The sequence below is a fragment of the Littorina saxatilis genome, linkage group LG7, assembly GCF_037325665.1.
Source record: "Littorina saxatilis isolate snail1 linkage group LG7, US_GU_Lsax_2.0, whole genome shotgun sequence".
NCBI classification, from domain to species: Eukaryota; Metazoa; Mollusca; class Gastropoda; order Littorinimorpha; family Littorinidae; genus Littorina; species Littorina saxatilis.
The window spans coordinates 11,883,947-11,899,602 of record NC_090251.1 but is presented as its reverse complement, the minus strand read 5'-3'; the positions used below and the strand labels follow the sequence as shown (position 1 = coordinate 11,899,602).

The 15,656-nt window shown below is 39.3% G+C and overlaps 1 protein-coding gene across 1 annotated transcript in view; it reads left to right on the top strand.

Moving 5' to 3' along the window:
- Positions 1-7,002: 7,002 nt before the first annotated feature.
- Positions 7,003-15,656, top strand: part of LOC138970691 (uncharacterized) — a 40,689-nt gene continuing 32,035 nt past the window's right edge. The window contains exon 1 of the mRNA XM_070343171.1: positions 7,003-7,375. Coding sequence (XP_070199272.1) covers positions 7,276-7,375 — 100 coding nt within the window. The 5' untranslated portion in view covers positions 7,003-7,275. The remainder of the gene's footprint in view (positions 7,376-15,656) is intronic.

Below are 15,656 nucleotides of genomic sequence, written 5' to 3'. Positions count from 1 at the left end.
ATTAATATTTTGTTTCTCTTTTTTAATTTTTTTTATTGTTTTCTTTCTCTCTTCTCTTGCTTGTCCCGACGCTTGTTCCTTCTCCCAGTATGCTCTCACGCCGCCCCGTCCCACTCACTGCAACATCCAGCACTCACTGCAACATCCACCCCTCAACTTCGTTCCGCCGCCAGACTTGTTTTTTGTGCTTTCTGAGTCAACCAGTGTTCATACCTTCTTCTTCTTCTTCTTCTTCTTCTTCTTCAGCGTTCGACGTTGAACACATAACTACATCCAACGGTCTGGTTAGTTCCTGTGCGGAGTCGGAATTTTGTCGTTGAATTAATTTTGTAACTGACACCAGTGCCAAGATGACAAATCAATTCAGCAAAAAGTTCCAACTCTTTTTTTTTATAATATTTATCTTTAATTTTACCCTTATACGTCCTTACTCTAATCAAGCATTTGGTGGAGGGGGTGGGGGTGGGGGTGGGGGGGGGGGAAGAAGGGAGGGAGAGGTGAATCCTTACATTTCAATGGAGATGCTGAGTGACGTCAACAGCTGTGAATTGTGCTGGATAAGACGGCAAAGTATTATGTTTTTCAATTCTTTGCTGATTTCTGCACTGGTCTTACCCTGTTACAGGTCACTCGTAACCCTCTTCCTTACCATTCCAATTAACCATGCAACTAAAGTAGGGGGACTTATCATATTAAATGTGAAAAAGATATCCAGCTTTTGTTTTGTGATAATTTGAGCGTGAAATTGAAATCTAAAGATGAAAACCAAAGAACTAACAAAAACACAAAAAACAAAACAAAAATGAAAAACAGATGGAGACAGATCAAGCGTGAAAAGTTGTTTGACCTATAACCTTTATCTTCCTCATTACAGCAGTTAAGGGTCTAAATACATGTGTCGTTTGTTATCTACTACAGCTATGCAAACTACTAAATCACGCATTAAATATCACAGCAGCAGGATATTCAAGTGATATACTGGCGCTTTAGTTATAATCGTTTGGATCCGGTCCAGTGGTAAATTTAGAATCATTCATATCTCCTACCTTGCACATTAGTAGAACAGGTAAGTAATTATATATAGATTTTGCAAGGTATGTGGCAGTAGCTGACACGGATCTTACGTGTAGTGATAGGGAGGTTTGGAGTAAACTTAGGCACAAAAAAAGGTCTGTTTACGGTAACATAGGCCAAAAAAATAGGGTCGGTAGGTCGGGATTTTTTTTTTTTCCCCCCCCCAAAAACCATATTTTTACGTTATTATGCCCAAAAAACACGATTTTTTTTTCTTTCCCCAAATGCCAAAAAAAAGTCTAGGGTCGCGCGAAAAAAACTAGGGTCGGTCGGGTTACCGTAAACAGACCTATTTTTTTTTTGGCCTTATGAATATTCTAAACACACAGACACTGGAACCCCCTCCCCTTCCATCACCTACCTGCTTATGAATTATTTCTGACAGAGAATACACGTGGAAACTGTAGAAAAGAAAAATGTGTGTGGGGGGAGGGGGCGGCGGGGTGATGGTGTGCAAGAAACTACATGAACAAAAGCAAGACAGTGTAACTGAGAAAAAGGGCATGGAATAACTAAACTAAACATTAACAACAAAACCACCTGACCACCACCTGACCACCACCGCCAACAACAACAACAATAATAACAACAACGACGCTGACGACAATAACAACAACGACGTCGACAACGACAATAACAACACAACAACAAGAACAAGAACAACAAGAACAACAAGAACAACAAAAACAAAAACAACAACAACAACAACAGCAGCAGCAGCAAAAACAACAACATCAACGACAATAACAACAACGACGACGATGAAAACAACAAGGACTAATGAAAAGAATAGACACAATAGAAGAAAACAACAAGTCGCGTAAGGCGAAATTACTACATTTAGTCAAGCTGTGGAACTCACAGAATGAAACTGAACGCACTGCATTTTTTTCTCACAATGACCGTAGTCCGCCGCTTGTGCATAACGGAGTGAAACTGACGAGCCTGTTCAGCGCGGTAGTGGTTTCGCTGTGCTGCATAGCACGCTTTTCTGTACCTCTCTTCGTTTGAACTTTCTGAGCGTGTTTTTAATCGAAACATATCATATCTATATGTTTTTGGAATCAGGAACCGACAAGGAATAAGATGAAATTGTTTTTAAATCGATTTGGGAAATTTAATTTTGATCAGAAGTTTTATATTTTTAATTTTTAGAGCTTGTTTTTAATCCAAATATAACATATTTATATGTTTTTGGAATCAGGAAATGCTGAAGAATAAGATGAACGTAAATTTGGATCGTTTTATATTAAAAAAAATGCATTACAATTTTCAGATTTTTAATGACCAAAGTCATTAATTAATTTTTTATTTTTATTTATTTTTATTTTTTTTTTTAGTGAACGACGAAGAAGAAGATTAATTAGTTTTTAAGTCACCAAGCTGAAATGCAATACCGAAGTCCGGCCTTCGTCGAAGATTGCTTGGCCAAATTTTCAATCAATTTGATTGAAAAATGAGGGTGTGACAGTGCCGCCTCAAATTTTACAAAAAGCCGGATATGACGTCATCAAAAGTATTTATCGAAAAAAAGAAAAAAACGTCCCGGGATATCATTCCCAGGAACTCTCATGTCAAATTTTATAAAGACCGGTCCAGTAGTTTGGTCTGAATCGCTCTACACACACACACGCACAGACACACACACACACACACACACACATACACCACGACCCTCGTCTCGATTCCCCCTCTATGTTAAAACATTTAGTCAAAACTTGAGTAAATGTAAAACGAGTAGTAATTAAACAAAGCATTGGATGCACTTCTACTGCAACCGTTTCAACCATGAAAAGAACCAAGGAGATTGGAAAAAACTAAAAACAAGAACAGTGCCAGCAACAACAACAACAACAACAACAACAACAACAACAACAACAACAACAACACAAATCAGGCCACAATGGAACAGGAGAATCCAAGAACTTGACAAAGAAAAGTATAAGTAGTAGCAGCGGCGACAACAACAACAACAACAACAACAACAACAACAACAACAACAACAACACAAATCAGGCCACAATGGAACAGGAGAATCCAAGAACTTGACAAAGAAAAGTATAAGTAGTAGCAGCTGCGACAACGACAACAACAACAACAACAACAACAACAACAACAACAACAACACAAATCAGGCCACAATGGAACAGGAGAATCCAAGAACTTGACAAAGAAAAGTATAAGTAGTAGCAGCGGCGACAACAACAACAACAACAACAACAACAACAACAACAACAACAACAACAACAACAACAACAACAACAGGAAGCAAGGAGGACAGGAAAGGAACATCAAGAACAGGTTTGTTTGTTTGTTTGCTTAACGCCCAGCCGACCACGAAGGGCCATATCAGGGCGGTGCTGCTTTGACATTTAACGTGCGCCACACACAAGACAGAAGTCGCAGCACAGGCTTCATGTCTCACCCAGTCACATTATTCTGACACCGGACCAACCAGTCCTAGCACTAACCCCATAATGCCAGACGCCAGGCGGAGCAGCCACTAGATTGCCAATTTTAAAGTCTTAGGTATGACCCGGCCGGGGTTCGAACCCACGACCTCCCGATCTCAGGGCGGACGCCTTACCACTAGGCCAACCGTGCCGGTATCAAGAACAGGTGTAACACTGACTTCTTCTTCTTCTTCTTGGCGTTCGCAGAGGTTACACAATCAGTCCAGCACTGGTGATAAATGTTGTCGTTTTCTCCAACTCCTGTCGACTGCCGTATAGTTTGGTCTGCAAGGGAGTTGGTGACGGCCACACTTCTTTTCGTTCCTCATCTAGTAAGGGACATCGCTGTAAGATGTGTTCCGCTGTTTGGTCCTCTTGACCGCAGGCACAGGTTGGTGATGGCGCCAGCTTGAACTTTCGGTTCATGTGAGCATTGAGCCTGTTGTGGCCAGTACGCAGCCTGATGAGGTTGACTTGCTGCTCTCTGGACATTGTGTGGTAGATAACACTGACAAAAACAAGGAAGAGAAGAACAGACAAGGGAAACAACATTATCTTTGTTCAGGCCCCATCAACCTACTTGGCTATTCGGGAGGGAATTAGCAAACGAGGAAAAACAATGGATTTCATTGATCAAAGCAACAGGACGGGCACTGTGGCGGGGTGGAAGACGTCGGCCTCTTAATCGGAAGGTCGAGGGTTCGAATCCCGGTCGCGGCCGCCTGGTGGGTTAAGTGTGGAGATTTTTCCGATCTCCCAGGTCAACTTATGTGCAGACCTGCTAGTGGCTTATCCCCCTTCGTGTGTACACGCAAGCACAAGACCAAGTGCGCACGGAAAAGATCCTGTAATCCATGTCAGAGTTCGGTGGGTTATAGAAACACGAAAATATCCAGCATGCTTCCTCCGAAAGCGGCGTGTGGCTGCTTTAATGGCGGAGTAAAAACGGTCATACACGTAAAATTCCACTCGTGCAAAAAACACGAGTGTACGTGGGAGTTTCAGCCCACGAACGCAGAAGAAGAAGAAGAAGAATTGATCAAAGCAACAGAACCAAAAAACCAACGACACTGGAACATGAAGAAAAAACAACAACTTTTGTATAATATGGATTTAGAGTGAACGGATAAACAATCGATAATAAGACAATGGAGAGAACAAGATTGAAGCTTGTTTAGAGTTGTCTCTTCGACATTACGATGGCGAGGATTGATGAGTCAATAATGTTTGGAAAGAAATATATTACGCCATAGTTTAAACGAAACAAAACAAAGTGGAAAGGTCGTTAGTAAAGTCAGAAATAACCAACATCGCCAGAAGCAGCAGCAGCAGCAGCAATAGCATGATTACAAATGGCGGCAGGAACAAGTTTAGGAAACAATGCTTAGGTCTCAGAGTTTGCGCGAACTAGCCATGCTGAATACTATAATTATGTTTTAATATGATACCCTTCAAGAAAACAGTAGCTTCCAAGGAGTGGAGTCTTTCAGATGGATGGGAATATCGTAAATGTGTCCGTCAAAAGTTGTTTGACTTCTGACGCAAATTTGCATATTCATTAGCCCCAACGCCTCCGATCGAAGAAATATGGTACCTTATAAGGACATTGTTTTTCCCGATGCTGTTTCACTTCAGTATTTACACAAAAAGCGATTTGAGCTTCAGATGCCCACAATCTACGATTCTGTGGTTGCCATTGGAAATCGTTTTCAGTATTCGCTTTTTCCCCTCTAAAGAGTATGCGAGACTTTCAGTTTTAAAACGCAATGTTCATGTGGAAAGTTGATGCTCTTTTCTGATTGGAGATGGAAAAAAACCGTTTTCACGCCCTTCCTCTACTTCCGGTCCTGTCTGTATATGCGTAGTCGCTTCTACGGAAATTCTTCGGAAATTCTACATTCGATGACTTGATGACCGGATCGGTCTTTTTGTGTTGTGATTTTTCACCAACGGAATAACAGCCGATATACAATTTGTTTTGTCGACGATTCAAGTTTCTTAGTTGAAAATGTGAGAAGTAAGTATCGAACTAAACGCCGTTGAAAGAACTAGACTTGATGGACGGATGGGGCATTGCCTTTTTGGGTTGTGTTTGCATCAACGGAAAAAAGCCGATTACAATGTGTTTGGTCGATGACTCCAGTTTTTCAATTTTAGGTTTGTGAAGTATGTGTCGAACCGAACGCCGTCGAAAGGACTTGACAGCAGAGCAGAGTCATTATCATCCGATGGTTGCCATCGCAACGACCCGACGTCCCTCCCTGGATTCTCTGTAAAACAGGCAAGTCGAGGGGCAGACGACTTGTGATCCTAGGGTCACGGGTTCCAATCTAGGCCAGGACGGACACGGGTCAACTCATTGTGTAGACTCAGAGACGGTATCCTTGTCCCACTCCCGTGTCACCACGCGTAGGTGTGCGAGAATATGTAAGGCCCCCCCCAAAAAAATAGTCTGTTTACGGTAACCCGACCGACCCTATTTTTTTCGCGCGACCCTAGACTTTTTTTTGGCATTTGGGGAAAAAGAAAAAAATTGGGGGGGGGGGGGGGGCAAAATAATGTACAAATATGATTTTTTGGGGGGGAAAAAAAAAGTATCCCGACCTACCGACCATATTTTTTGGGTCTATGTTACCGTAAACAGACTTTTTTTTTGTTGCCTAAGCGCAGTGCTTTAAAGATGTCCATGTGGGAATGTGTAAGTGGGCGTAGTCGAATGTCCATGTGGGAATGTGTAAGTGGAGCATATAAGAATGTCCATGTGGGAATGTGTAAGTGGAGCGTATAAGAAGGTGTAAGTGGAGCGTGGTCGAATGTCCATGTGTGAATGGGTAAGTTGAGCGTATAAGAATGTCCATGTGTGCGATGTGTAAGTGAGACATGGATGTGTTCATGACTGAATGCGTAAGCACAATGCAAGGAATGGCCAGAGAGGTATGTGGGAGGTGTGTTTATAACCTGCCCTGTTATATAGTGCTATATGTCTTATGTAAAAACAATGTCCTGTTTGTATTATTGTTATGTACCACGCCTGAATTTCTCTATGAGATAATAAAGTATTCTTATTCTTATTCTTATTCATAACAGACCTCGATCATTGTGCAATAAATGCAGGTGGCTGGTTCCACCTAAACACGCATACAGCTGGGTATCTCATATAAAGTCGGGACTAGCCTTCCTTGAAAAGAGTACAGTTTTAACTTGTATTTGTAATTTGCACGTATACATGTGACCCATAATGAGATTGAATTGATCGCGTTTCCGTTTTTAAAAATTTTATTTTACAAGGAAACAATGGTTGTCTGGGCCTTGCATTTAAGAATCGATGCGAACTACCATGCACTGATTACACCGGGACGCAGGTCAGCATACTGCTAAATCCAACCCCCTTATGCGAGAAATAACCGAGCCGTTCAGATTAAGTAATCCTCGCATGTTCTTCTACTTCTGCGTTCATGGGCTGGAACTCCCACGGTACACTAATGTTTAGCACGAGAGGGTTTTTACGTGTGTGACCGTTTTCTCTCAGCCATTTAGGCAGCCATATTCTGTTTTGGGGGGACTCGCATGTTCGAACTGAAGACAAGCACAACTTCGATCCCGCCGTCAGCAGTTTATTTCCACAGAAGTGCAGTATACAGTCACCTCACCACTAGGGCGTTGTGACATCAAACAGTCCAATGGCCGACAAGTGGCTGAGATTGTCAACGATTTCGCAGTTTCTTCCAAAAGTCTAATAACACCAGTTATGTGCAGTTCTGGAACTGATATGTGCTACAGTGCAAGACAGGCGCGCCTCCAATGCTATGACACCATGATCTGCGCTCGCTGCGGACATTGCATGAACAGTAAGTTTTAGACGAGACAAAATACAGGGCCAGCTTCCTACGGAAGTTTTGTGGAAGTTATTATTCGGGGTCTTAATACCCGCAGCTGACCCAAACAAACGTACATGAGATCATGCATCCATGGGAAAACGAGGGAAAACTAGACTTAGTGCTTAGTGCTTCGGCAACAGCATTAATAGTTAGTTTTAGACAGGGCTTTCTACGGCAGTTTGCAAAGTGTTTTAGAAGTTATTAATCGGGGTCTTAATACCCGAAGCTGGGCCAAACAAACGTGGTTTGAGATCGTGCATTCATGGGAAACGAGTGTATTTAGACAGTGCTAAGTCGAAGGCATTTACAGTAAGTTTTAGACGGGACAGGGCTTCCTACGGAAGTATGCAAAGTTTTGTGCAAGTTTTTATTCGGGGTCTTTATACCCGAAGCTGGCCCAAACAAACGTGCATGCGATCATCTATTTGGAAACGATGATATACCTTGCTTAGTCGAAGGCACTTTTAAACCAAAGGCAGGCATTTGCAATAACAATTCGTCACATGAACATATTATTGACTCAATAGAAAACATTCGTGTTGTTTTCCATAAACAATGTCACACCCCATTGAACGATTTGAGAAAGTAGATAAATATAGAACTAGGTACTACTGAGATGAGTTTCAAACTGCAAGTTCAGGAATGTTCGGGTCCAATAATTTCAGCTTCACTGTACTCTTGCTATTTCAAACGGTAGAGTGCACTGAAATACTGGGGTGTTTGAACCAAAAATCGGCCAGGGAGGATCGCAGGGTGTCCTCTGTGGTTTTGCAACGGAATTTTAGTAACCATCGATTAATCTATATTATTTATGAAACCAAACTTGTTCTTACTAAAACTGAATAAATCAGACTCAATCATTTTAACAGCTTGCCATACGCGACATTCTAAATGCAATCAGAACATTTTGGTTGAAGGAAAATATGGTCAAGAGCTTAATAGATAAACGAGTTTGAATTACATTGATCTTGTAACCGACCATTGTGTACATGAATCCTTGTAAAAGTCTGCGGTCATAATTCAAAATCTTTTGCTTGCAGTAAAGGTGCAGTTGAAATTAATTACTGTTGACAATGGAATTTAGTAAGAGATATTGCATCAGAGTTTTGTTTTCTGTTTCCGTGTGTTGAAACATTCTTTCGTCATATCTAAAATAAGGTACTTGACGAAATTCTTCGAATCCGTTTTCGGTCTTTGGTTCAGAGAATAGAGTTCCATGTTGGTGGTTTTGTTTTGCTTGAGGAAATGCATACGCGTAATTCTGTGTCCTTTTAACTGATTTAGCTAACATTTCTGGGCATCACATGTGAGGGAAAGCCATTTATTTCACTTTATTTGCATAATATCCTATTTTTACTGATTATGCAAACACACAATGACTCTGCTGAATATGGCAATGTACTCTAAGTGTTCCCTACCCTAAGCTACACTATAAAGAACAGACTGTCGGCTCAGATGCATTGTTTTGATTAATTAAAAGATTCAAATGTATTATTATGATTAATTATTGCCTCACAATTAACAGAACACAATTTGTATAATAATAAGTAGAATGTAGGTCCGTGGATGGACAAAGAAAGGAAATAAAAACCAATGAAAGAATTGCGTGTACATGTGGGCAAACAGGCATAAATAGATCCCTGCGCCTTGAGTCTGAGTCTGGAGATACGCGCGCGATATAAGACTTCATATAACATAACAGTGGCGATGATGGAATATTTTTGGGGGTAAAAATTCATGATGACGACCAGACATCATACTACATAAAAATGGAGAAAATGCTTGATGTCGATCATGGTTGTAGATTACTGTTCAGATTGTATTTGTGACCCTCCACCACGAAATGAGTCGCATGTCACCTCGCGCGGTTCTGCGCTAGGCTTAATATAAGTCCGGGGAGTGTATGGTAACAGTGTGAGGGTCACCTTATTCACAGGCTTATAACTCAAACAGTTTTCGCTCTTTTCTAAAACGGTTTTCACCACTGGATAGAGCATAAAAAACTCGTTAGGAAAATGTAAAAATATGAAAATCAGGGAAAGGTGACATGCGACTCATTTCGTGGTGGAGGGTCACATTTGACTTCCTCATTTGAATTCATGCCCAGGACACATCTTGGATGATGTAGTATTGTATCTATTTTCCTGTATCTTTTCTGTTTATAAAAATTAATAATATTAGAGTGCATTATTTTACACACTTATTCTTGTTGTTGTTAACTTCATTAGCTTTAAAAAAAACTTGCTGCTAATTCATTGTATTTTTGAGGAATGTATGTGTGTACTGATGAGTACATCAAGGCGATTGCCAATGGCCTTTATGCTGTATCATACAGTATATGGCGCATCGACTTCTTGTCCATGTTCTCATAAAACGAATAGGCTAGCTAGAATTCAGCATTTGACGTTGAAATTGCATTGAAAAACTATAGAGATATTTAAAGGCATGTTGAAAAGTAAAAACCATTTACAAAATTATGTTATCGATTTTTGACTTGAACGTCGTCTCATGCAGCTATTAACAATAGTTTTAATGCATTCACATTCTAAGTGTGCCCAGCTTTATAATTTATAAATAATGTTAAATGCAGTGTGCTTAGACTCTCAATCTTCAGAAATGTGCACACAACGCAACGTGGATGACATAATTATGTGAAAAGGCGCTGAGCTAACGTTCCAAAATTCAGAATCAAAAAACAAGAATTGTAGGTTATTGGAACGTTTGATAATTGTCCCAGTGATCTTTTAAGCAGACAGACAGACCAACACTTATTATTTCATTATTTGTATTGTAAGTGTTTGTCTGTCTGTCCACTGAAAATACCACTGGGTCAATGTACTGTAAATGTAACGTTTTGTTTTGTCAGAAATGACACGTTCCAATCACCTAAAATTCTTGTTATTTGATTCTGTGTCAAACAGAGTTTTGCTCAGCAATGAAAAAATTATATAAGTAATTCGGGTGCTGCTGTGAACATTTGGAAAATTCTTGTATTTTGATTCTGTGTCAAACAGAGTTTTGCTCAGCAATGAAAACACTATAGAAGTAATTCGGGTGCTGCGGTGAACATTTGGAAAATTCTTGTTTTTTGATTCTGTGTCAAACAGAGTTTTGCTCAGCAATGAAAACACTATAGAAGTAATTCGGGTGCTGCGGTGAACATTTGGAAAATTCTTGTTTTTTGATTCTGTGTCAAACAGAATTTTGCTCAGCAATGAAAACACTATATATTCGGGTGCTGCTGTGAACATTTGGAACATTTTTGTTTTTTGATTCTGTGTCAAACAGTTTTGCTCAGCAATGAAAACATTATATAAGTAATTCGGGTGCTGCTGTGAACATTTGGAAAATTCTTGTTATTTGATTCTGTGTCAGAGTTTTGCTCAGCAATGAAAACATTATATAAGTAATTCGGGTGCTGCTGTGAACATTTGGAAAATTCTTGTATTTTGATTCTGTGTCAAACAGAGTTTTGCTCAGCAATGAAAACACTATATAAGTAATTCGGGTGCTGCTGTGAACATTTGCAAAAGTCTTGTTTTTTGATTCTGTGTCAAACAGAGTTTTGCTCAGCAATGAAACAATTATATAAGTAATTCGGGTGCTGCTGTGAACATTTGGAAAATTCTTGTATTTTGATTCTGTGTCAAACAGAGTTTTGCTCAGCAATGAAACAATTATATAAGTAATTCGGGTGCTGCTGTGAACATTTGGAAAATTCTTGTATTTTGATTCTGTGTCAAACAGAGTTTTGCTCAGCAATGAAAACACTATAGAAGTAATTCGGGTGCTGCGGTGAACATTTGGAAAATTCTTGTTATTTGATTCTGTGTCAAACAGAGTTTTGCTCAGCAATGAAAAAATTATATAAGTAATTCGGGTGCTGCTGTGAACATTTGGAAAATTCTTGTTTTTTGATTCTGTGTCAAACAGAGTTTTGCTCAGCAATGAAAACATTTTATGAGTAATTCAGGTGCTGCTGTGAACATTTGGAAAATTCATGCAGAAACATAAATTGCTGAGCTAGGACAAAATCATTGTATCCTATTTCGTTAAGTTATTTATCAGTAATTTAGTTCCAAGTTTGTTTTTGACTGTGTCTCTCTTTGAAACAACATCATCAGCTATTTTTTTCCTGTATTTAAAATGTGTAAACATCCTCGCTAAAGATCTGGTATCTATTTTGGTTACAATTTCTGAATTCAGGTGTTTTTATGTTGTTGGGGTAATCTGTTTATATACTTTTTTGTAGGTGGTGGTATGGGGGATGAGGTTGGCCGGGAAAATTTCCAGGTGAATATTTAGAATGAGAAATAGAAATGAAAAGAGGGGAGGCGGTGGGGAATTATTCGTGATTTAAACAAATGTTACTTCTCATGTACATTGGCAGTTTGTCATTTTATAATATAATCTCTGCAAAAAAACAATACTGAAATATTCAGAATGTTTGTCCTCGAACCTGTCTACGGCATGTTATATTACTTTAGATTCAAAAGTTCAGGAATCGATTGTTATTAGAACGCGTTTAAATTATTCTGGGCAGCAAACCTGCATTCAAATTTCCGTTTGCGCGTTATTTTGCTAAATTCACAGCAAAAGCAAGTATGTTTTCAGGGGAAAAAATGTGAGTAAGCGGCAGAAATGTTTTCACAACACAACACATCACAGTAATTCAGCTTTTGTGTCTTCTGCCTTCATGGGCTGAAACTCCCACGTACACTCGTGTTGTTTTTTGCACGAGTGGGTTTTTACGTGTATGACTGTTCCCCCCCCCCCTACCCCCTCCCTCCCATTTAGGCAGCCATACGCCACTTTCAGGGGGAGAAAACATGAATCAAATTAGGGACTTTGATCCTTACATGCAATGCGTAGAAGCAGAAGCCCATCATAACAGACTATAGTATGATAGACATCTGGTAGAAGACAAATGCATACTCAGAGAAATGTGCTGAACCTTTACAGTCACATTTCAGTTTTGTGTTGTTGATGTTTCTCTCATCAACACAGTTCCATCCATGCACATACATGGCGTATGTGTACTTGTACTTTCTGTATCATTTTCTCTCATTTTGCAGGCCTGAAACTTGCGAGTATTTTACTCGCCATGGCGAGTAGAAACATGTAAATGGCGAGTAAAAATGTAAATCTACTCACCAAATGCGAGTAAAGTTGCTGAAACAAATGGTTGGTTTGGCGAGTAAAATTTGCTCTCTGGCTATTAATTTATGAGAAGTACTACCCAGAGGCCAGTGCCCCATTTTGTGGACTTTCAGCGCTGTTTTGTTGCTTGGTCAATCACGCATTGATAGACTTCCATTTGAGACTGAGGCTGACGCACGACGGAAGCCCTTTTCAAGCCCGACTTAACAAGAAAAAGAGAGTATATTTGATGACAAACACATGGTGGTTTCTTTTTTAGCGTTAGTCACAAGATAACGTTTTCATACCAGTATGTCCCAAATGACTTAACACTACATTTTTCATTCTAGTAAATCGTGTTGTTGTTTTTCTGAATACATGCGTTAAAAATGGAATGTCAACTGGAACGGAAGAGCACAGCAAGTGTAACTTGATATGTATTTTCAGTACAGGGAAATTAATCCTCCAGTTTCATGTCATATTGTTCCATGCAGCATTCTTTTGCCGAACAGCTATGTGTGCGTAGATTATTAGTTTGATTCCACATCTGTGTTTGTAGAAAATACTGATCAACTATTTAAAAATAAAGTTTTCACATCTATTTACACCCCCGGTATAGGGGTGTGTATAGGTTTCGCTCGATGTGTTTGTTTGTTTGTTTGTTTGTTTGTTTGTGTTCGCATATAGATCTCAAGAATGAACGGACCGATCGTCACCAAACTTGGTGAACAGGTTCTATACATTCCTGAGACGGTCCTTACAAAATTGGGACCAGTCAAACACACGGTTAGGGAGTTATTGGTGGATTAAAATTATACAAGGACTTATAGAGGAACATCTTAATGGTCAAAGGGAAATAACCATTCTCACTCAGTCACTGCCACCAACTGAGAAGGTTATTTCCCTTTGACGGGGGTGTTTTTCCTACCTCGTAGGAATTTCTTGTTTCTGTCTGTTTCTTATTTGTTTATTCTGTCGGCATGATCCAATTTCAGCAATCGTTTGTCCTTTGGGTAAGTGGACATGACACCTGACCTTTTCTCACTGTCTCAGATCCCTTGACCACACATTTGACTTCAGTTGGGGGTGGGTGGGGGGGGGGAGATACGTTCAGGTTTGGGAAATGACAGACTGAACTGGCACGCTTTACTATCGCTGTGAGTGGCGAGCAAGTTCAGTCTGCTGCGCTAGACTGGGTTTTGATGTTGGAAGACCTGTTTTTTGCAATAGTTCTCTTGCGTTCCCATTTCCATACCACCCAAGCGCATTGTTGATTTTGTACCAAAATTAATCCCCAATTGTAATATTTATTTGTGTTGACGTTTGCAAAATGCTGAATTTTTGCAACCATACTGAAAAAAAGTTATTACAGTTTATTAAAACTTTTATGAAAATGTCCAGTACGTCCAAAATACTCATCAAAACGCCATGATATTTTGCACACTCTTTTGCAATTGTGTTAACAATACTCATGTTAAATTTTAAAGCAATACGACGAGCCATTACAAAACTACAGGATTTTTACCTGTATAGCCCCCCCATATTTTGATTTTTTGGTGTATTTTAGTGTCTGCAAGTTTGCTTTTGAGAATTTGATTTTGGGGGGTGTCCTAGGTCTCCGGTCCACTGCATAAACGCTAATTTATGAAAAATGAAACTCTTTATTTCATACGGTAGGGGAATGCATTACCTTTCTGGCAATATACTTGGTTTTAATATAACTGGCTGCATTACAAAGATCTACAGCTAAATGTATCTGTGTACTTTTTTTATGACGGGTAGTGAAGTTCAATATCAAATGTGAAAAAAAGGTTATTCATAAATTGATCCTTTAATCATTTTGCTGCTGCCAGCATTTTGACGGCAAGTAACGCTCAAGATAAGTCTTCGTTATGTCATTAGTTTTTGTCTTTTCGTTAAATTTAAAGGCTAATCGGTCAAGGTGTTTGTGAATCTTTTACATTGTAATTTAGTAAAGGTTTTGTACATTAACCAATCTTGTTCTTTTCAACATGTAATTGTTCTTGAGTTTTCCAGTCTACACTTTAAAATTGCACACCAAAGACAAAAAAGAATTTTTTTTAAACTTACCGTTTGCTTGTGCTGATAAGAAAAAGTTAAAGCGGAATAAAACAGTGATTCAATTAAAATGTTCCTCCGAAAACGGCGTATGGCTGCCTAAATGGCGGGGTAAAAAACGGTCATACACGTAAAATTCCACTAGTGCAAAAAAAACCACACGAGTGTACGTGGGAGTTTCAGCCCACGAACGCAGAAGAAGAAGAAGAAGAATTAAAATGTTTTATTCAACCATTAAAGTCGTTTCATACACATTAATTCTTCACAACGCTGACATTGTAATTATTTCAGAACAAAAATACTGGATGTAGACAGGACTTACATAGGTGCTAATTACGAAATGAATTGAATTTGTTTTTAGTGGGCAGTTTCCTTAAGGCATTTGTTCATTTGTTTCCCATTGCCAGAACACTAAATCAGAACATGTACAATCTGTTTTAAGGCTGGTGTCTACCCCTATCAATAGGAAGTAGAATTAAGATGTTGTCTTTGTGCAGTAACAGAGAGACATTTTAAGAATTACCCAGGAATGATTTGTATAAATTCTGTCAAAGTACAAAAACTTGCTTTTTTTTCTAAAATCTAATTTGTGCTTATGATATCTACCCAGAACATAAAATCTGTACATTTAAAGAAGTAGCTCTGTTGTTGTATGTATCTAGGGACATTTTTAGAGTAAAATAAAACATACTGCAAAGTTCTATTCAGTTTTTCTGCAAGATGAATCTGTCCCCACAACTTCATGTTCTATCAAGAAAAGTCGCAAAAAACTTCCGTTTTGACTCAAAGTTAATTCAAATATCACTTGTAAGGAAAAAAACAAACATATTTTCTGAGAATTTTTTTTTATCAAGATCCTTGAAACTTCTTCTTCTTCTTCGTCGTTCACTCATCATTTTGTGATTTGCGTGATGCAGCGCTTTTTGGCACCCAGGGGGTCCCGCATCTCCGGCTTCGGCCATGGACGTTGATCAGGGGTCCCTCCCTTAGACCAATTGCCTTCCTGGGCTGTTGAGCTTGGTCTGCCCGTGGT